Below are 22,898 nucleotides of genomic sequence, written 5' to 3'. Positions count from 1 at the left end.
ATTCTCCCTTGGCTCTAGCCTCTCGTTCCTTCTTTCTTTCCTTCACATAGCTGCACTGTGCCTGCTCCTCATGGTTCCTATTTTCTCCCTTTTGAAGTCCATGATGCAGATCCTTGTTTATGGCTGAGGAGCCCCTCTGCAGTTCACAAGTGAGGAGTATGGTGCAAAGGTGGCTTATGTGGTCCTCTGATTCTGAAAATTCTCTGTTATAACTCAGGGCAGTTCTGACTTAAAACAGCCATGTATGCCTAAAATTCTATACAGTGGATGTCAATAGCAACAGTGTAAACCACCTACACAGAGATGAGACCAAACACAATCCCTGTCTGGGCAGAAGTTTGAATCCAGAGCTGAACTTTACTCTTTGTCCCCCATCTCTGCAATGTACTGAACAAAATCCTGGTGCTCTCAAAAGGTTTGGGTCTTATCTTTGCTGCAAAGGCCTATCTCTAATTATGTGGAATCTTTGGGTCTTTGAAATACCACCACTGAAATAAAGGGGGCTGTGTATTGTCAGAATAGCTTGATAAATATAAAGAGGTATGTTCTGGTGTATATAAATTCCTCTTCATTGTTCAGCTGAGTTCTTCTTTGAGTGGCTCTGCATATTCCCACTTACCATTGCAACCTAAATGGGGAACCTTTTCTAGTTAGTGCCTGTTAGAAGGTGGTGCACATGCATTCCATCCCTCCCCTCAGTGTTCATAAATGTTCTGAGGGTGAGGCTATATAAGGAGGCATTGTGCCCTCCACCACTTCAGTTCTTCCAACCGCAAGCGCCAGATGAAAGTGAACCACTCTGATTCTTCAGATCTGGGGTTTTCTCCCTCCTTAAGTGCCTTTTTAGGATGGTCTGTTGTTAGTTTTAGTGTCAGTATAAGTTAGTGTGTTAATAGTTTGTGTTATTTAAGTTAGATTTTAGTTTGGTTCCATGGATAGTGGACAAGAAGAAACTGAGCTTCAAGAGGTGTGAGTCCTGTCCAGTGGTCTTCATGATGATGGATGACCACATGATGTTTCTGAAGTTCCTTGGGAAAGTTCACTCTCTTTCAGGGTGGTCCATCTACCAGATCTTCACACTCAACACGTGTAAGGAAAGGGAGATAGGTTGCAGGTGCTCCTACTTGAGGAAGCTCTTGCTGTTACACCTTCTGATAACGGGAGATCTTGAGATCTGAAGGCTAAGAGACCTATATCGGCTCTGACTGCATCGTCAGGTAAGGGTAAAGTGCCAAAGAAGTTCCAGGGATTTGTGTCTTTATTGGTTCTGACTGATGTTCCACATTCGGGTTCCAGTTCATCGAATCTTCCTATTAAGGCTGCTAAAGTGTAGGAGGCAACGTCTTTCCAGACCGCAGATAAGGAGCCTATGCCAAGACCATCAGTTTCAATTGTGCTGGTTTCTAAGAAGATAACCAAGAAGATTGCTACTGTTGGCAGTGCCAGATCCCATGGGGTCAGATTTAACAGATGCTTCTGATTTGGATTAGTCTTCCACGGTTCTGATTCTGAGACTCAAGTCAGTTCCACTTTCTACTTTATGATCCCATTTAAGTCTCAGTCCAGATCCAGTGATGCCTAAGTTTGTAAGTTCAGCACTGTTGTTTTACAAATCCTGGTGGCGATGTCATATCTGAAGAGGACTATGAGGGTAGTAGCAGATCTGATGTGACATCTGATTGTTCTTCAGATCCAAGTGAGAAATTGTTGGGGGATAGAAGGAAAGAATTGGATGGTTAAATCCAAGGCCTAAATCCATTACTTCTGAAAAGAGGGTATGATAAGTCTTTCTCTGCAGTCATCTCCACCTCTATCTCCCAAGACTCCTACAGGATCACCACGCAGATCTTTCTCACTTTTCATGTCTCTTCATCCGCCAGTGTTATCTCCATTAAGATCTACTGCAGAATGGCTCCACAGTTGTATGAGGATCAAGAAGGACTCAAAAGACCTGAGCTCCCACACCCCCAGTTTAAGCCACTCAGGGCTGGTGGTCCTCAGTCTTGTGGGCAGTTTGCCTCCACATACTATGGGTATGTTCCCTGATCCTAATTATTGGAGAGAATGTCCATCTTGGGCTTGGTGATCTTACTGGGCTTGCCTCGCAAGTTCTTGAGTCATCCACAGTATGGATGGAGTAGTGATATTCCAGCAGATAAGGGTCTGGGTGTAGAGGAATCTTTGAATCTGATTCTACTGGAGCTGTCTGCACCCCAGACATTGGTACCTGACACACTATCTGAAGAAGAAGAGTTGGCTCCTTTTTTGTAGCACCAGACTTTTGTCCTCATGAAAATGTGAGCATTGTTTCTGTTTCATCTCTGGTCAGAAGATGCTTCACATTTACATGAATTGATGGATTGAATGGCATCTACTTTTAATTTACCTTCAATGGTTATAGAAGAGGCTTCACATCCATTTGATATTGGCTTTAATATTCTTGGGGCTCCATCAAAGAACAGGATGTCTTTATCAATTCTGGGTGGTCTTTTGCAACCTGCTAAAGCAGTTTGGGTTAATCCTACTTCCTGCTAGCCTATTTTAAGAAGGCAGATAAACTGTATCAAATCCCACATGAAGGGACTTAATATTTTCAGACTTTCACCACCCCAAATTCTTTGGCAGTTGCAGTTGTGAGTAATAAACTTAGATCTGGTCAAGCCCATTTGACTCCTACAGATAAAGAAGGGAGGGAATTGGATGCCCTTGGAAGAAAGAGTTTTTCCCCCTTTATCTCTTGGTATTAGAATAGCTAAGTACCAGGTGATAATAGCCCGCTACCAATTTCATCAGTGGGAAAATGGCTACATTTGTGCAAGATTTACTGAACGATCAGAGGAGATTGGCCAATGCTTTCTTGACAGAGGGACAAAATGTGGCAAAACATGCAGTGCTGCTTTTTTGATCTCCAGTTACAAGCAAGTAACCTTCACTTTCTGACTGCTACCTCCCCTGGTTGATGTCATCTTTATGTTGTCAAGGATGATTTACAGCCATGGCTCTCAACCTTTCCAGAGTACTGTACCCCTTTCAGGAGTCTGATTTTTCTTGTGTACCCCCGAGTTTTACCTCACTTATATACTTGCTTATATAGGCACCTACTCAGTGGGTGCTGCGGGGCTGGAGCACCCACAGGGAAAAGTTAGCAGGTGCTCTGCACCCACCAGCAGCCAAGCTCCCCCTGCCCCCATCCCCTCCTCACCTCCTCCTCCCCTGAGAGTGCCACATTCACCCACCTCCCCCTCCAAGTGCTTCCTGCCCGCCTCCTAATACCTGTTTGGTGGTGCTTAGGACTTTCTGGGAGGGAGGGGGAGGAGTGGGGATGCGGCGTGCTCCGGGGAGGTGGTGGTAAAGAGGCAGGGCAGGGGCGGGGTGGCGCAAGGGGTCAAGCACCCATGGGAGGGGAAGTTGGCGCCTATGCTTGCTTACAAAATCAGACATAAAAATATAAAAGTGTCACAGCACACTATTACTGAAAAATTGCTTACTTTCTCATTTTTACCATATAATTATAAAAATAAATTAATTGGAATGTAAATATTGTACTGACGTTTGAGTAGAACAGTATAAACAAGTCATTGTATGAAATTTTAGTTTGTACTGACTTCTCTAGTGTTTTTTATGTAGCCTGTTGTAAAACTATACAAATATCTAGATGAGTTGATGTACCCCCTGGAAGATCTCTGCATACCACTGGGGGTACGCATTTCCCCTGGTTGAGAACCTCTGATTTACAGAACTAGCAAGAAATTCCTTGTAATGCTGGCTTGTAAAGCCTGTTCAGCACAAAGGTTGACATTTTTCAAAAATTGTTGTTTAATGTGTGCCTCCTAATTCCATATTAAAACATCTGATTTTTAGCAGGGCTGAGCACTTGCACCTCCCCCTTGTCTTATAAAAAGTGCTGGTATTCAAGATCACAGGTTTTATGACCGCAGTTAGGTTTCAGGTCTTTTAGACAATGGACCACATTCTGCATTTTAAAAGTCATATGGCTTGTTGGTGTTGTGGGTGTTTTGTTTGGCGTGGGTTTTGGTTTGTTTTTGTGCAAATGACATTTCTGAAAAGGCCTCCATTTCTCTCAGCAGCGGTGACTTCAAAGGAGCTGCTTGACAAGGTGGCATTGTTGGGCATTCTGGATTCTCCTGTCACTTTGACAGATGAATGTTCAGCTAGTGTTGACTTGAGTTGTGAGTTTTTGTTTTTATGGCTTCTTACTTGGAAAGTGAGTCCGACCCTGGATTTGCAAATATGGTTGCATGTCTGGAAGTGTAACCATTGTTGCAATGAGGGTTTGAGGCATTAGTCTTATGACATGCTCTCTTCTCCTGCAGAGACCTCACATGCCACTTCTCAAAAGTGGACGTGGCCTCCTGGCACAGACCTCTCCATCTGGGTCTGTCCAGTGCAACAGGTTCCCAGGTTTTAATGTCCACTGTGCATGCTTTGAGGTTGCCTTCAGGCTGTCTTTATTTATAAGGATGGATCAACACTTAGGCTATGTCTACACTGGCAACTGAGGTTCTTAGATATGGTTGTCCCTGTGGGCGCTCCACTACTCTCCTTTCTCCCCCCCCCCCTTCAGAGTTTTCACGCTAAAGACACTGTGGTAGAGAAGGAACGGAGCGGGGGATTGATTGCATAGCGCTATGTAACCACCAGAGGTGGCGCAAGATGGGGACAGCACATGTGCGACCCAGTTAGGCACTGCATTTGAAATTCTCCAATCGCAGGCACAGGGACACAGATTCACCTAAAGTGAAGTATCCATAGGGACAATCATCTTGAAGAACTAGAGTTACTGCACAGGGTGAGTAACCTTTTCCTCTGTTCATTCCCACTGAAGCACCTGGCAGTGCCCACTGTCAAGAGACAGGATACTGGGGTAGATGGAACATGTTCTTATGTAAGATTAATTGGAAAGAATTGTTCATTGGCTACAGTGATTGACTTCAGATCAGACAATCGTAAAGGAAAGAGTGAATCTAGATTCCTTGTCTTCTCAAATATGCAGGCATGATCATCAGACACTTGGTAAAGATTCTCAAAGGTGTGGAGAGGCTGAAGGGGAGCACTCTGTATTGGTAATGAGGTATTTCCTGTGGTCTGGGTAAATTTGCAATATGAAAGTATTTGTCTTAAGGATCCAGTGTTCATTCTGAACTTAAACCAACAGATCAACCTGTTGAGCTATTGAAGATCTTGGATGGGGTGCTATCCCCTATATTTATTTGGAACCAGGAAATAGTAACAGTAGAACCCCTTGTCCTGGAATTCTTTGGATACTTTTTCCACTGCTCCGAGTTGCAGAAGGGAGTCCACTTCCTTCCTGAGCAATAACTCATGAGAGGAGTCCCCCAGTGGGGATGGGGAGAAAAGATAGGAAGGATTTGGGGATTTGGAAATGAGTACCTTGTCTATCATCTCCAGGACCCAATGGTCTGAGGTAATCTGCACCCATCTGTCCCTTAAAAAAAAAAGGTAAATGGCTCCCAAATGGGGAGGAGGAATGGATCCTGACCGCACCATCAAACTTGATGGCAGGAGTAAGGTGGCGCATGTGCAACAGAAAAAGCAGCAGCAGAGGGTTCCTCTTCTGAAACCTATGACCCTTCCTTAGAGGTTTGAATGATCTTTACTCACCATAAAAGTAAGAGGACTACTGTCTGCCTCTGGTATGGTTGAGGTTCAGATTGTTTTCTCGGGGGGGGGAGGTTACCAATAGGTCTTCTAGTACTGTGAATTGGGTGGGTGCCATAAATAGAGGCTGTGGTGCCAAGATCTCAGGAAGCATAGTCACTATCAGTGTGTGTAGAGAACTCATATATTTTGCCAGTGCATTTGGTGCCAGGATTGGCTCCTTCTGAGGGTTGACCCTCAATCCTAAAATCTTCACTCAGGGGTGGGGCACAATACTCGTTCAGCTCGGACTCCAGTGGTGAGGTCCTTGGTACCAGAAGTGTCAGTACTGAGTGCTTCATAGAAATGTAATACTGGAAGGGACCTTGAGAGGTAAGCTAGTCCATTCTCCTGTGCTGTGGTAGGACCCAGTATACCTGGACCATCCCTGCCAGGCGGTTTTGTTCAAACTGTTCTTAAAACCCTCTCATGATGGGGATTCCACAACTTTAGAAACCTATTCCAGTGCTTAAGTACCCTTTATAGTTAGGAAGTTTTTTCCAATATCTTAACAAGATTTCCCTTGCTACACATTGAGCTCATTACGTCTTGTCCTACCTTCAGTGGTCATGGACAACAATTGATCACTGTCCTATCTTTAATAGTCTTTAATAGTTATCAAATATGTTATCGGGTCCCCTTTCAGTCATCTTTTCTCAAGACTAGACATGCTCAGGATTTTGTAAACTTTCCTCATATATCAAGTTTTCTAAACTTATCATTTTTGTTCTCCTCTGGACATTCTCCAGTTTGTTCACATTTTTCCAAAAGCGTGGCACCAAGAATTGGACACAGTACTCCAGCTGAGGCTGCACCAGTACTGAGCAGAGCAGGACAGCTAATCCTCTGTCTTACATATAAAACTTTTTTGCTAATACACCATATAATGATTAGCGTTTTTTGCAACTGCACTACACAGTTGTCTTATATTCAATTTGTGATCTACTATAACCCCCAGAGCCTTTTCAGCAGTTTTACTACCTATCCAGTTATCTCCATTTTGTAATCGTGCATTTAGTTTTTCCTTCCTAAATGTAGAACTTTGCACTTACGTTTACTGAATTTTATCTTGTTGATTTCAAAATTTATCAAGGTAATTTTCAGTTCTAATCCTGTCCTCCAAGCTGCTTGCAACCTGTCCCAACCTGGTGTCATCCACAGCTTTTATAAGCATACTCTCCATTCTGTTAGCTAAGTCATTAATAAAAACATTGACTAATACTGGACCCAGGACAGTCCCCCTGCAAGATCCCACTAGATATGTCCTCCCAGTTTGACAGTGAACCATTGATAACTACTCTGAGTACAGTTTAACAAGTTGTGTATCCTTATTATAGAAATTTAATCTAGGTCACAGTTCCCTAGTCTGTTTATGAGAGTCAGTCTGCAGTTGCTGAGAGCGGACTCATTAAGGGCATACAGTTATTATGCAGAGGTCTTGTAGTGACCACTCAGCACTGAGGCCTCAGTGAGCCCTGGTGTTCGCCTTAATGTGCCACCTGTGCTAGACCTGCTTGGTGAGATCTGGGTCTCTGGTCACCATGGGATCGCTATTTCTTGCAGCCTCTGTCTTCCGAGAACTGAACTGAAGACACTAGGGAGGCTCTGGCCAACTCTGTGGCTGAGGAGTGGGACTTCAATGCTGGATGAGCTCTGGACTTGGGTGAACTATTGACTTACCTAGTGCTTTGAAAAGTAGCCTGGTCCAGTCATGGAGTTGTCTCTGCCTCCAGTGCTGAGGAAGCCCTCATGGAGCTCTCAGGGAGGAAGAGTTTCAAATGAGACTCTGGTTTGGGGTTCTTTTAGAAAAGGTGCAGCATGTAGAAAACTTGTGTGATCTAGGCACTTACCCCAGAAAGAGAAGGCACTTTGTGTGTCCATCATTGATAGGAATGGCTCCCTCACAGGAGGGGCAGATCTTGAATCCTGGGGAGTATGACTCCACCATGTTCAAGGGGTGTTGTGGTTGGTGCACAGAGGCAGCACAAGGATTTGAAGACCTCAGTTATCAATCTAAGATTTTATTTTATTGCCAATGGGCTGAAAACAACAACAAATTAGAACTAACAACTGGAAGAATAAAGTTGCACAGTATGTTGAAATGCAGACACTGCCAGTGTTCCATCTTGCAGTCATGGGCAGCAAGAAGGAATGGGAGAGCAGTTGAAGCTGCCCTACCCTTTTTTCCCTCTGCTTTGGATGGCCCAACTGTGGCCCAACTGACACTGCTATTCAGAATGATTCCAGTCTCACAGGGTAGGGCACACACGCACCGGAAGTGGAATACATGTGGACAATCTAACAACCAGACTTCTGATTTTTGTCTTATACCTTACAATGCACCTAAAGTATATGTATATTGCAATTTAATGTTCTTGCTGCCATGTGTTGTTTCTCTCACCCCCATCTCCTTATGTTGTTACGCTACAGGAAATCTCCTTTAGGATATGCTCCTCTTTTGCTCAGGAGGGGAAAAGGAATGGAATGATCAGATATGTGTGAAGAGATCAGCCACTCATAAGCACAGTAAGTTTGCTACATGCTGTGCTGTGGATTCTCTGAGAAACTGATGTAAAAAAATCTCAGGGAGTGAGGGTAGCACCTCTGGAAAGCTGTGTAGCACTAAATATAGGACGCTATGAAATCCGTGTTAATGAGAACACTGATGAAGTCACAGAATCAAAACAATGACATGGAATTCAGGCTCTGCTTGGCATTAAGCTCACACTGGCAACTGGGCAGGGAGGGCTGCTCTACCTGCAGCTGCAGCCACTGGAGGTAAGAGACCAGAGGGTATGGGGAGAAGGTGCAGGGGGCTAGGGCCATCCGGGAGTGCAGGGGTTAGGGGAGAGAGGCTAGCATCTGGGATTTAAGGGCAGCTTCTGAGAATTCAGTTTCTTTGCTGTGTCAGTTTCATGCCAGGAGTTGCAGTGGAGGTGAGGTGCTCCTCTGGGACATTGGCATCACGGTAAGGGAGAAGCTGACATTCCCTCAGGGCGCAATGTCATTGAAAGTATTCAGTGCTCAAGGGAGCACAGGTTCATCTGAAAGAACCTCTTCACGCTCCTTTATGTGGTGTCAGTGTCTCACACCTCAAAGACACACGTACACCCATAAAACCAGAATGTGTATGTGTGTGATATGAAGAGACGAATGCCTAAAGGAGTAGAGGTTGTCCTGTCTTACATCTTCTTCCCTGTAAGCTCTGTAGACACAAAGAGAAGCTTTAATATAAAAAATCTACTTACAGAGAAGAGGGAATCACTTTCTGAGAAAAACACTAAAAGGCTAGCCATAAATTACCACAAGGAAGATGTCTAAAATAATGACTGTTTGTCAATTTATAATTCTGTTCAGCAATAAACTGTTGATTTAATAGGTTGAAATTATTTAATCAAATCTGAAATTAATATAAGCATTCCTTCAAAGTACTGAGTTTAATTTAAAATGGCAACAATGTGTCTGCTGCAAGGATGGATTATTTTATGTTTAGTGCATTTTTAATTTTGTTAATTATTCAAATATGAATTCAGTTAAATTGATACTGTAAGAGACTCTTACTTCTGGGGCCTTCTTGTGTTACTGTTCAGCAATGTCACTTTGGTCATATTACCAAATGCTACTTTAAAAAGTGATTTAAAATGTGTTACCTTTGCCTTGTACTGTATATCTGCAGGATATTTTGTTTGATTTTACAAAAATAAACCCTTCAATTTAGTTTTTCCCATTGCAGTCCAATTCTGAACATTTTTATGCATTTATAGTAAGGCTACTTAATTGTTAATGTATCAAACAATTTTGATTAACAAACCATAAAGATGGAATTTTTTTAATGGAAAAAACAAAATCAGAAAATCCACAATAATAAAATGGATTTCATAGGGCCCTATAAGTAGCTACATTTTCTCTGCAGCAGGTATGAGGGGCTACTGTTTGTGGCAAGCTTTTTTTCAAGCCCCTTGCAGCTTGTGATGAAGACCTCTCTTGGTCACACATTTGTCATGCTTGTGTATGCTCAAAGTTGCTGTAATGTATGCTGTTCACCCCTAGGGTATGTCTGGTTGCTGATTAAGTTATTGATTGCTAGGGCAGCACAAGTGAAAGTTCTTGTGTTTAATTGCATTGTTTCCAGAGAGATTTTACATTGTACAGGAAGAACTCAACAATTCTCACGCTTTAGCATTTCCCTGATTCCTCCCACATTTCCCCAGGCTGCACCCATATCTTTAGCTATTTGTGGATTGTTTGTAGAATACCAATTTTTGTTGTAATTCATGAAGCTTATTACCAAGCAGGTAGTTTGGGCTTTTGGAAGCTGGATATATTAGAAGCATTTATATATTGCTATACTTTTCTTTACTCGATGTAAAACACAAATACCATCACAAATGTAAAAGCAACTCCAGTTTGAAGTGTATTCATATTCTTGTGCCAAAAAAGTTGGAAGACTACTAGTGTTTTTCTAGAAACCAGATTCAATATAAATGGGAAATAAGTATGTTAACTAGGATCTTTTATTGCTGGACTTTCTTTGAGCAAATAATCAATATTTCTTAAAGGCTGAGGTCGTCAATAAGGGCTAGTACATGTTTATATATTTATTGCTATGGACAAAAGACATTATCAATTCAAGTTTTACCTTTATATTACAACTTTTCCATACAAAAATAAAAGTCCCAAGTCAGCTTTACTAGTGGCTGATAGCACTGACTTATTTACAGGTGCTTTGTCAAGAACCATCATTAGGCAGCAGGGTAAAATATTGAGAGGCATTTATAACAATACAATAGTTTAACTATATATAATTTTTCTCCTGTTTAATTTCTACTTTGAAGGGTTCTGACCTTTTCTGATTGGTTTATTTTGGAGCATCCAATCAGAGTTTTATAAGAATAGCATCTTTAAAAGAAAAGTTTAATATTTAAAATTTTAAATTGAAACAAATTAAAGAATATTGTAACTGCATTTCCTTATTAGAGCAGTTTATAAATAGTTGCTCAGCTACATATCTATTTATAATACAGCACATACAGAATGCAGACTTGCTACATATGTGGTAAAATGCATTTGTAATAGTAAATCAAAAAGATATGAAAGTCCCAGATTTTGATTTGTTAATAAAACTGGCTTATAAAAGTAACTGTAAAATTGAAACAACTATAACTCTCTGGACTATTATAATTTACAGAAAGACTGTTTACATCATTGCACATCATTATTCCCTTTGCTTTAAATGCTTGTGAAATATGGAATAAAATTAGAATCTACATAGATCATATGCATGCACACAGAAGCATGCATCCATGAAAACAAAACACACTGTTAACTAAGTCCATAAGGAAGGCTGCCAGCAGCATTCCGACAAAAATACTTTCTCCCCCACACATGGATCAGGCCAGTAGGTTAGTGCATTATGGATGAATTAACTCCTCCTCTTCCATCTTTTCTTAGTATTCTGAACAGGGGGAAAAAGCACATCCCGCTCAACACCACAATTTATGTATATGCAAGATGGTTTTAATGTCTTAAGGCACTTCTTACTGCTTGTATTAAGGCATACAGTATGTCAACTAAAGGTAAAACAGCTTTGGAAATTTTGAAGAATGTTAGTCATATACTAAAAACGTTTGGCTATTTAAGTTGATATTTTACAGAGGCCACCTGAAAAAAAAACTTTGATTAACGATTCCCCCAAAATTCTGTTTCTTGGGTAGCTTGTTGACAAATTTGATCAGTATTTTCAGGCCAGCAGTGATATCTTTTGAGAGTAATGGCACAGTGAGACTGGTTCTGTTTTCACCTGGAGCTGCTTTGACTCCCATGGCTACTCACTGATCGAGAGGTGCTGAAACGTTTTTTCACAATCATACTGATATAAGCTTTCATCAGTTTTGCGATGTCAACCACCTGCCAAGAGAGTAAAAATAACTCAAACCTTTTAATGTGATATAATAATGCATCTCACCACATAAAATAGCGGTATGACTTCCATTATCTAACCACTTACAAAAAACCCCTTACTGTTAGTTAACACAAATACTTAGAAACTTAGTAGTTCCTACCCTATTTCTGTTTTGCCTCTACTCTACTTTGACTATTGTTAAAAATCAGTATGTTTTAGATGCAAAATCTACAAAATTATATTTAAACCTTTAAAAACTAAGCTAAAAGTATTACCTTGAAAAAGAGTGCTAGTTAATAAGAGATGAAATTTACAAGAAAAGCATATTAAAAATTTCTCTTGCTCTTTACTTACCTTACTGGTCTCAAAAAGCAGTTCTCTCTCATCCACCACAATCTTGTAGGTGTTGGCAAGTGGTGCCCCAAAGGACAAAATATGTTCGTATTGGAACACTTCTAAAGGCCTGCCTTCTCCACGCTTGTAGACAGAAACTGCATCAGCACTGACTCCCAACCAGAGTTCTTGTGGGAAACCCCCTTCTTTACACTAGTAAAGGAAAGAGTATAAATGAACATTCAGGAAAACTTGGGGGAAAAAAAACACCACCACTTAGTGCTGAGGTCGTCTTCTGTGCACCCTAAATCAAAGTTCAAATAAAGGTAATACAACATTCTGTACGATGTTTTCTATTCTCCCTCCTGCCAATTTTTTTATGGGAGGCAGTTATTTGATCTTGTAGAAAAATATTATGGTTCATTAATAGACAAATATAAATGTCTACATTGGGCATTATATTATAACTAGAGTGCCTTTTAACTAAATACTCCATATGCCAGCCTTCTCTCCTCCAAGAGAAAGATAGCAATATTCATTGAAATAATATATTGTTACGTTCAGAGAGGACACGTTGGTATCGAGCTCATTGTCTAGAATAGTAGCAACTCACCAATGGGTTACTGACAATGCTTAGTATGTCTTGCTCACCTCCACATCAAAGAGCGTTGACCCATAGCCAGGCCACTCCTTAATCAAATACATGTACTTGGCCATAGCCTGTTCCTGGTTCATTCCCTGAAGTTTTTTCCACTTGTCGATAACACTAGTCCTTGCAGCTGAGACTTCCTCTTTGATCCACATATCCAACATCTGCTCCTCTTCCATCTTCTGTTTGCTGATGGAGCCACTGCGGAAACTCCTCCTCAGCGTTCCTTCAAGAAAGCTGGCTCGCTTCCTCTCAATCCTGTCTGCTGGGGTAAACATTTTAGTAGACTGTGTAATACGAGACTTTAGTCTTTGTAAGGGATAGACTTCTTCTATTTCTGGCATGGTGGTATGCAGACTGTAGTCTCCTTGTAGATATTGGAGTCGCAAGGCAGCAAGGACCTGGAGGGTTTCTTCAGGAGCAGGGTAGTGTCCTTTAATCACTGCCTCATGAGCCTAATGGGAAGTAAGAAGAACGCTAGCTTTACGCACGGATAGTAGGACTCAACTCTTTGGAAACTAGATAATATTTGCAAACTGGCTTTTTCCTAGGAGTATGTATAGACAGCTAGTGTGGGGATTTGAGAGACTGTCTCTAGCAGACAAGAGAGGCAGGGTAGGTCAGGAATCGTGAGTGGGAAGTATCTCAATGTGCCTTCTTAATTGAATTATCAAGCCAAGAACAGCAAGGGATCAGTGGGGAATATAGTGGGGTCAGAGAGGGAACCAGGCAGCAGTAGCAGAGGCAGAAATTGGGGAGAAGAAACTAGTCTGGATTACAGGGCTTGTTGAAAAATTTCCATCAGCTGGTTTGACAAAACTTTTTTTTGACAAAATGAAATTTGTGACAAGTGTCTGCTTTTTGTGGAAAATGTTGACCATCAACAAATCAGAAACTTTCAGTTTGGAAATGCTGCTATGGTGCCTTATGGGAGTCATCGTTCAAGTGACTCATGTCCCGGTTCCCCTCTATGTGTCGGGCTGCCCAGCTGGACTAGATCTTCCATGATGATGATGCACTGTACTAACTCATCAAAAAGAGAGATCATGGTGCATTGTGAGAGATGTAGTCCAGCCCATAAAGGAGCAAGGGCAAGAGGAAGCCAAACTACAACTCACTGCGCATTTCTGAATTGAAATTTTCAGCCAAAAGTTTTCAGTCCCCGTCCCCCCCTCCGAAAAGTCAATTTTTTCTGTGGAAAATTTTTGATAAGTGTTTGTGGGGGGTTTTTTTGTTTGTTTTTGGGGGGGTGTCAAATTTTCCATGGAGGGGAGGGAGAAAAACATGATTGTCTAACCAGGTGTACTGGGGGAAAATAGCGGAGGGAAAGAGATGGATAGTTGGATTGAGGCTGTGTGTGTGCACGTGTGCAGCAGAGTTAAGTAGTGAAGGAGCACCTTAGTGTCAAACTGTCTTCAGTGTAAGGGTTAACTTTAGATGTTAAAACTGTTCATAGGTTTAGAGACACAAAAATTCAAAACTGGAGACACTGATTTTTAACTGATAAAATAATACCAATTACTTGGCAGCAAACCTGTGCAGTGGATAAAAATGGGAGCAGCATGGCTGAACCCACATCACAATCACATCCTTAAGATATATCCATAAAATTCATTTTCGAGATTGAATGCTCTATGCTGTCTAGCTGGATTACTGTTGTTCCTATCAATATACACAGAGTGCTTGAGTGACCATGGTGTGCTAATAGTTGCCATAAGAAAGTGAAGAGGCAGATTCTCTGAGGAAATTGCCTTCATATAATTGCACTCATTTTAATTGCAAACTCTGCAAGCACCTGTCTGCAGTTCAGATCACTACCACAATGTGATTTTCAGAAGACAGCACTTCAGTGCTCCACAGCTCTTCTAGGGTATATTATCTAAAGGATTTTCTTAATGATTCTGTTCAAGTTTCATATAAACAAACTGCTTGGCTGTTCAATGCCTAATAATCTCTCTCTAGACTGGCAGGGGCTTTGAGTACTGCAGTGGTAGCCGGTTCAGCGTCAGAGATCTGTGCTGACAGTGGAGTAAACAAGGAGTAAAAAGAAAAGGAGGACTTGTGGCACCTTAGAGACTAACCAATTTACTTGAGCATAAGCTTTCGTGAGCTATAGCTCACTTCATCGGATGCAACGAAAGCTTATGCTCACGAAAGCTTATGCTCAAATAAATTGGTTAGTCTCTAAGGTGCCACAAGTACTCCTTTTCTTTTTGCGAATACAGACTAACACGGCTGTTACTCTTAAACAAGGAGTAGTAATTAAGGAGCTCTGAAGGGAGCCCCCCAGGTAGACCAGAAGGACTGTGTCTATAATGTGGCTACTTAAGCCAGGTCTTAACTAAAAAGTTAAGTTGACCTAGCTACTGTAAACCGTGCTAGGTCAACGGAAGAAACAAAAGGTCAAACCAAATATACTTATACGGGAAGCCCTGGGGACATTTTAAAGTGGTCACTAGACAGAGAAGATGACAGCTTACTGAAGGGCTTTCCTTAGACCTTCACAATGTGGCACAAAATGAATCAACAGCTAAAACATTCTGCAATAATAAATTCCAAGAGTGAGAATCTTTGCTGGCATAATAGAGGGCTTGTTATCAAAAAAAACAAACTCTTTCCTGTCAATATTTATTTTAAGATTAATTTACGCCCACAAACCCATTTAGTTTATTACCAGTTTTGTCCTTTTGCAATAATAAACCCCATTGTAGGGTGAGTACAGCACATTCATTACTTATCACAGTGATCTGATGGGTACTGGGGGAGCCAGACTGCCTATTACCAAGCTTATTAAACTCTAATCTACTGCTGAAAAATTGAAGAGGTATTAGCTGTCTTCAGTTGCCAGTATAAGTCTTGGTGTTTAAAAAAAACAAACAAAAAAACCCAAAGCCAACCCTTATGTATTTCTGTGGAAACTCATTGTTCCCTTTTCTATTTACCTTTTATATTTCTTGTTCCTACTTAAGAGCATATATGGATGCACATCCAGGTTCCCATCCCTGGGGGATTGCGTTATGATTTCGACTGAACAATAAGGGGGTTTAGGAAGAAAAAAAGGTCATAAAACTTGGGGCAAAATTCAGAGGTGAAGCATAAGGGGTTGTAAGTGATCATGAAGACCCAGGTGGTCCTCAGCTGGTGTAAACTAGTGTAGCTCCATTGAAGTAAATGGAGCTACCCAGTTTACACCATCTGAGGACTTGGTTCAAATATTTATTATTTCTTCAGATTAAATGTACAAAATAAGTGTAGACTAAGGGAATCCAAAGGTGTCTAAACTAGAGTGACTTGCATACTGAGAAGCTGGAAGACTTACATTTATAGCAAGGACAAAGAGATTATTTTGACCAGTATGTTTATAGCTCTTGCCAATCGCTTTTCCTATTATATCCTTCTCTTCTGAACTCTAGGTGTGTAAATAATGCTACTTTAGATGCAGTGAACCAAATTCAAATGTTATGTGTAAGGGAGGGTGTAGGTAACGTAATGGTACCAGTGAGAGACTAGGAGTGGGCAAAGTAGTCTAAACTGCTGCAGTGTACAAGCAAAGGGTGGGTGGGGGAAACAGTGCAGTTTACACATTATCTTAGACTCATCTCTGAATTTAGCCCTAAAACTTAATGTGGAAAGCCTCCTGTTCTGAGCAATCATCTCTGGGAATGCACAGTCCTTTCCCATCTGGCATGTTAAGCATTTGTTTCTGTTGCCTTGATCTCCTGTCCTCCTCGTCCCTCCAAAAGAAAATAAATCTCCTTTCCCCCATTCTTTACCTGCTCAAACATAAATGCGAATTCCACACTGTCTTTTGGGACATTTTCTGTGTCCAGGAAGCAGTAAAGTTTGAAGTAGAACTTCCATGGCATGTCCCCAGCTTCTGAAGCGGCAGCAAGCCTAGAAACAGAAGTTTGGAAGAGACATCAGTGACCAGAACTATCTTCTAAATTGACAAAACATTGAGGATTCCACACAAGACAGCAACGAAATTCTACTCTGCGTTATATTCAGTATAAACCTGGAGTAATTTTGTTGACATTGGTGGAGTTATTCTAGAGTTACACCAGAGTAACAGATCAAGAATTTGGTCCAGTATTTTGAATTTGCTTTAAAGGATGACTTTGCTCATGACTGTAAATCGGTTACAAAAAGACGATTACAAATGTTGCTTCTGATTTGAGGCAACTGTTTCCACCACAAACCATCAATAATCCAATGAACAAAATTTTGAACAATGTGTAATGAGACAAAAGCACCAATGATATCAGAAAGTCTAATTGGCTAATGACAACTGAAAGGTAGGGAATCTCTGGAGGAGGTGCTACAAATATTTTTGAACACGGAGCACAGTAGCCTTAGATGAGAGAAAAGGAGAGAAATATGGATTTAAGCATTGAATTACACTAGGGATATTTTCCTAAAATCTCCCACCATTGCGATCATTGGCAGTAGGAATAGTTTGGAGCACTAGTGTCTGAAGCATCATGCCATGTACATATGCTCTAAGCAAGGTAAAATGACAGTGGTTCAAATAGCACTGACTGCGTGGAATCCTGATTATTTTGTTGCTTCTGGCACTGCTCCCACCCATGGAGCTGCACCACTACTGGTAATGGTGGGAAATTTTAGAGAAGAAAAGGCTAGCATAGACATAACTGGGGTTGGAGGCGGGAGGAGAATGGGAGGTGGGGAGACAGAGAGAAACAACAGAATGCAAAACCCACCATGATGGAAAATATGTATTTCATTGTCATGAGATTGAGGAAATCAAGTTTACAAGCACTTCATTAATCATTCTGAAAAAGATGCTGTGTTTCAGAAATAGCAGTATGTGGAATGTAGTTGTATATGCTGCCTCACCACTAACAAGACTAAAGAAAGGGAGAATTGAGCATACCGCTGATGTTAGGAAGTTTTCTTTTTTAATTGCTGCTTATTAGCACAGAGAAAGAGACTCACTTTTCAAACTTTGCCAAGATATCAGCCACAATAGTCCTGCTTTCAATTGCTTTATCAGTAGTTCCATTGTATTCAAACAAGGCAAACATATTTCTGCTATCCTCCATGGCTAAGCCTCGAATTAACTTTTCAACAACCTAATGAAAAAAGCACATCAACAAAACCATAACAAAAAAGTTAGTACCTTAGAGGGTAATTTAGTCTAAGGAAAATTAAGACAAGGTAGGAGTCATTTTAGGGCAAACAAGTGGCCACACTACTGTCTAGAATGATTTAACAATGGTTTTCTCCAAATACTTATCTATTTTCAATTGCACCTCCTTTTGTGATAGACATTATTGAATTGTGCAGGTACATGGCAGCATGCAACAGTTAACGATGTAAAATAGTTTCAGTTTTAACTCCCCAATTTCCCAAACTCAAATGTCTGAAGTAAGTTTTCCAGGCATGGGGACAAATATGCTCTCATCTACACCTGGGTATAGTGGAATAACTCCTATGAAGTCTGGATAGTACCAGGGTTACTTCACCACATTCTTGCTAGGTATCTTTCCCAAAACCAGATTTGATACAGATCAATGGTCACCAAGGCTTTCCAGTGAAAAGATAGTTTCCTAAGCAGAGGTTTCATCAGTGTCTCCTTGAACAAACTTTGAAATTTCACCTCCGCTGATAGAGATGCTGATAATCTCCATCAGCTGGGCCCAATGTGGAGCCCAAAACTCCTCAGCACCTCCAGAGTTTCAGTGAGAATTAATGGCTAAAATGGTAGTGTCCACAAGATTTAACACTTATCCCCACGAGGCCCTGCTCTGTCACTACCTCTTCTCACCTCTCCAGCTGTGGTATGGGAGTTGATTGTGATTTTACAGGAGCCACCACCATGGCAATAAACTGTAGATGTCATTTCTTGTCTTCTGATCAGGGCTTCTATTTCATCCCGCGACGGCACAAATTCTCTGCATTTGGTTTTTTTGAGAGATTCGTAAGTGAAGAGGGCATACTTTTCCATTTCCGTTCCTGGAAACTGGTCACGAGCCCTGTGTGACAAACACTGAACTTAAATCACCTGCTGATAAAATGGAAGATTTGAGGGGAGCCCCAGGGACTCCTTGACTAAATGACACTGAGGAGGTGATACACAAAGTGCTCCAGTGCTTAGTACAAGTCTGCACAGCTGTGTACTGACACATTGAAGCTTGTCTTCACTGCTAAAAAGAACTGCATAACAACAAATGCATGTTAGCTATCCTGATGTAAAATCCTAGTGGTGGAGGGTAAAGGAGGGCATTAGTGTTGATCTTGCCCAGTTCCCTCATAATAAAAACTACAGATGCTTTGTTTGCACTAGGACTTCACAGCAAGGTAACAATCACGGTAGTTATCTCACTGTAAAGCCAAACCTTTTTGACAGTGAAGACATAGCCTTAATACGTTCTGGTTTTGCTCAGAATGTTTTTTCCCTCCAAAAAGAACCAAAAGCAAGAAAAAAGCCCAACAAAATGTGTCCTGACTATTCAATATTGCCATAGTGGCGGTAGGGAGGGAGTGTAGTTTACCAGCTAGAGCAGTTAGGGTCAGGACTCCTGGTGTCGCCTCTTGGCTGGGTTATACTGTATAACAGTTACTCATGTTGGTGAAAAGAAAAGGAGTACTTGTGGCACCTTAGAGACTAACCAATTTATTTGAGCATGAGCTTTCGTGAGCCACAGCTCACTTCATCAGATGTCTCTAAGGTGCCACAAGTACTCCTTTTCTTTTTGCGAATACAGACTAACACGGCTGTTCCTCTGAATCATGTTGGTGAGTAGATACTCACACAAGTAAATCAATTGACCTTAATGGGACAGTTTGGGTAAGTGCTCAACAATGTAACCATTGCAGAGTCCGGCCCTTGGTACCCTTAGACAACTTGCAGCTCAGAGAAATTCCATGCTCTGCCCATCTGTAAAACAGATTTAATACCGCCTTCCTCACAGGGGCATTGTGAGGCTTAATTCATTGGCGTGTGAAAAGGGCTACGAGATCCCCGAATCAGAGGGTATGTCTATACTGGAGATGCAATTTCCAGCTTGGGCAGATGTACGTTTGGTAGATTTGATTTAAGCTACTGTGCTAAAAATAGCAGAAAAGTAGCGCCTGCAAGGGTGGTAGCAGAGGCTAGCTGCCTGACATCTGAGACCCTAGGTACCTAACCTCCCAGGACTACCCTGCCATTTTTAGCATGCTAGCTCAATCGAAGTGAAAGTATATAAATCTACATGAGCTGAAAGTGACTCCTCCAGCTGCAGTGTAGACATACCCATGGGCACATGGAAGTACTGTTTATAGGATTACAACTATACTGTGGTATTCTTATGCACTGATATTTTACAACCGACCTACAAAGGAAAAACTCAATTACATAAAAAACAAATTCAGACTATTGTTTTAAGAAAACTGGAGGTTTTATCCTGTGTTATAAAATAGCTTGGATTCAGGAACTAATCTGATTTCCTTTAAACGTGCAGCAATATAGCACAGAAGTCTGAAACATGGACATACCTGTGGTTGCTCAATTCTATGTCAAACGATTTTTAAAGATTTGTTCTTGATTTTATATATATATATATATAGAGAGAGAGAGAGAGAGAGATAGGTGTAGAAGGATTAGATTTTTATCAGTAAACGTCAGTTTCACCATACTTGTTTACAATGTTGTAGCCATGTTGGTCCCAGGATGTTAGAGAGACAAGAAGGTGAGGTAATAACTTTTAATGAACTAATTTCTGTTGGTGAAAGAGACAAGCTTTTGAGCTTACACAGAGCTCTTCTTCAGGTCTGGGAAAGGAAGCTTATATTCATAACTTTGCTACACTCTAAAAATCATGGACATAATAAAAACACTGGATTCATGGCTTATTACAACAACCTGTAAGCCAATAACCCCCCTCCCAACCTCCCATTTTTGTCTCATCACTGCAAAGGTGTTAACTGACTTCTTCACCCTGAATGATGTCTTACAATGTGTGTTAACTCCTTATGCTAAATGATCTGTTCCACCTCGTACTTAGCTGTGACACTCTAAGGATACGTCTTCACTACCTGCCGGATCAGCGGGTAGTGATCGATTTATTTGGGGATCGATTTAGCACGTCTCATCTAGACCTGATTAATCGATCCCCGAATCGACACCTGTACTCCACCTCGGCAGGAGGAGTAAGCGAATAGCATAGCTGAAGTTGAATATCTTAGTTCGAAACCCCCCCCGCCGCCCCCATCACTTTTTCACTTTTGTCAGTGAAACTTATGTTGGTCAGGGCTGTGTGTTTTTTTCACACCCCTGACTGACAGAAGTTTTGCTGTCAAAAGGGTTAGTGTAGACAAAGCCTGAATACCTTTCCCAGACCTGAAGAAAAGCTCTGTGTAAGCTTAAAAACTTCTCTTTCACCAACAGACATTGGTCCAATAAAAGATATTACCTCACCCACCTTGTCTCTAATTTCATTACACACACACACACACACACACACACACTGGGAAAAAACATTTCCATCTATAATCAAAATTTTTATAGCTAGACAAAGAAGGAAAAATGCTGCTTAATAATGTCTTAGTTTGACTTAACACTATTTACTTTGTATATTTTGACATATTATGGTGATGCTTTGTTATAAAGTTATAGCTTTTTTTAATCTTAACACCTACTGTCATTAAATAATTATCTGACCCTCGCATAATTTCTCACAACTGTGAAGATTTAAAATGATACAAATCAGAAAAACACAAAAAACTTTAAACCCATAATTTTGTGCAACTATGAAAATTTAAAATACTGTGAAAAATGCTTAAAAAACCGCATCCCTTTCTGTCAAAATTCCAATTCTGCCAATCCAACATACGCTCAAAGTCAGTGACTACTGTTTTTAAATAATAAATTTGCATTCATACCTTTCAGCCAGTGATCTCAAAATGCTTCACAAACACTAAAGGAACACTTGCAATTAAAAGCAACACAAATAATTCAGGTGCAGAACTTTGATTTGTAAAAAATGATTTTGTACCAATACAAACATCAGTAGAAATGTTGACATGACTTAAATTCCAACAGAAATTGTTTATTTTTAAAGGAATAACTTTCCCAGTGACCCAGACACTTTGTACCCTTCTTCTACATAAGAAGCAAAAGGGAACTTAATGATCCTATAATCCAGAGTGAAACTGACTAATCTATTTCTTTGTCTGAATGAAGTAGATAACAAAAATTGGGGGGGGGGGGGGAAATCAATTTTAAAAACAGTTTCCTTTTTAATAGTAAAGTTAATTAGTAACACTTTAAATGGCAGAAAAGAGAGGTTTTTAAAAATATTTATTTTAACATAATATCTCTTTAAGCATCATAACATAGTTATCTTGTCTCACTAAACACTGGCATAAGTAGGTGAAGTGTCTTGCACAAGTTGGTGGGAGAGCCAGGAGTAGGACCCAGGAGTCCTGCTCTAAACCATTAAGACTACTTCTGTAGGTAAAGAGTTTTTACAGTCAATGCAAGATCTGGGCCCGTTTACAAAAAGAAGGGCCTGATCCTGCAAAGATTTGAGAATTTGCTTTACTTTAGGTGTTGTCATTAGTGCCATTCACTTAAAAAGTACTATGCACTGTGCATAAAGCTAAGCACATGAGTAAGTTTTTGCAGGAATAAGGTCCTAACCAATTCTTCAAAAGATACCACTGAAGTCTATTAAAATTATTCCATGTAAATTTTAAATGAATTTGATTACTTTTCCTCTAAATTTTAGATTCAGTGGTTGAAATACTTGGTACACTTCAAGGGATTCCTAAACCCTTCCCCTAAAGATGCCTATTTATTGGAAACTGTTATGAAAAATTACAAGGAGAGGAGACAAAGTGAAGAAAAAGAGCTGAAAACTATATTTTTATATCCTAAGTATTTGTAGCCTCTTACCTTTTGAGATGGAATTTCAGATACTTGAGGATGCCACGGCTGGGCAGGAAGGTGCAACTCATGCATGTGAGTATCTGCCAGCTATAGAGATTCCCCACACTCCCTGGGTTAGGCACTTTGTTAGTCTGTTTGATGAGCTGACAGTAGAGCTCATCTCGAAGGGGTCGTAAATCATGCCCTGTCTGAAGGATACCCTGGATTATAGGTATGGGATCAGACATAGACTCTAGCTGCTGCAGAGAGTTAAATATCTTGATGGCTTCATCCTGGAGAGTTGTGTAGCCTTTGTCTTTCAGCACTACAAGAAGTGAGTAAGGCATAGGAAGGTCTTATAAAAGAGATGCTCTAGCTCAGCGGTTCTCAACTGCAGTCCATGAGCCCTTTCAAGCGGGCTGCGGGGCCCTGTGGCTGAAACCCGACCCCGAGCCCCAACT

General features: G+C 40.8%; 1 protein-coding gene and 1 long non-coding RNA gene across 3 annotated transcripts in view; one reads left to right on the top strand and one right to left on the bottom strand.

Annotated features, from left to right (window-relative positions):
- LOC142071106 (uncharacterized) overlaps positions 1 to 8,467 on the top strand; it is a 39,089-nt gene extending 30,622 nt beyond the window's left edge. For both annotated transcript variants that reach the window (XR_012667080.1, XR_012667081.1), the window contains exon 3: positions 8,110 to 8,467. This is a non-coding gene — a long non-coding RNA (uncharacterized LOC142071106). The remainder of the gene's footprint in view (positions 1 to 8,109) is intronic.
- A 1,708-nt stretch (positions 8,468 to 10,175) lies between these two features.
- MYO10 (myosin X) overlaps positions 10,176 to 22,898 on the bottom strand; it is a 295,459-nt gene continuing 282,736 nt past the window's right edge. The window contains exons 35-41 of the mRNA XM_075125436.1: positions 22,465 to 22,762; positions 18,352 to 18,559; positions 17,520 to 17,656; positions 16,337 to 16,457; positions 12,566 to 13,018; positions 11,936 to 12,127; positions 10,176 to 11,586 (exon numbers count right to left, since the gene is read on the bottom strand). Of these exons, the coding sequence (XP_074981537.1) occupies positions 11,476 to 11,586; positions 11,936 to 12,127; positions 12,566 to 13,018; positions 16,337 to 16,457; positions 17,520 to 17,656; positions 18,352 to 18,559; positions 22,465 to 22,762 (1,520 nt within the window). The 3' untranslated portion in view covers positions 10,176 to 11,475. The remainder of the gene's footprint in view (positions 11,587 to 11,935; positions 12,128 to 12,565; positions 13,019 to 16,336; positions 16,458 to 17,519; positions 17,657 to 18,351; positions 18,560 to 22,464; positions 22,763 to 22,898) is intronic.

Source organism: Caretta caretta, chromosome 2 (genome assembly GCF_965140235.1).
Source record: "Caretta caretta isolate rCarCar2 chromosome 2, rCarCar1.hap1, whole genome shotgun sequence".
Classification (NCBI taxonomy): Eukaryota; Metazoa; Chordata; order Testudines; family Cheloniidae; genus Caretta; species Caretta caretta.
This window is presented reverse-complemented; position numbering and strand designations above follow the sequence as displayed.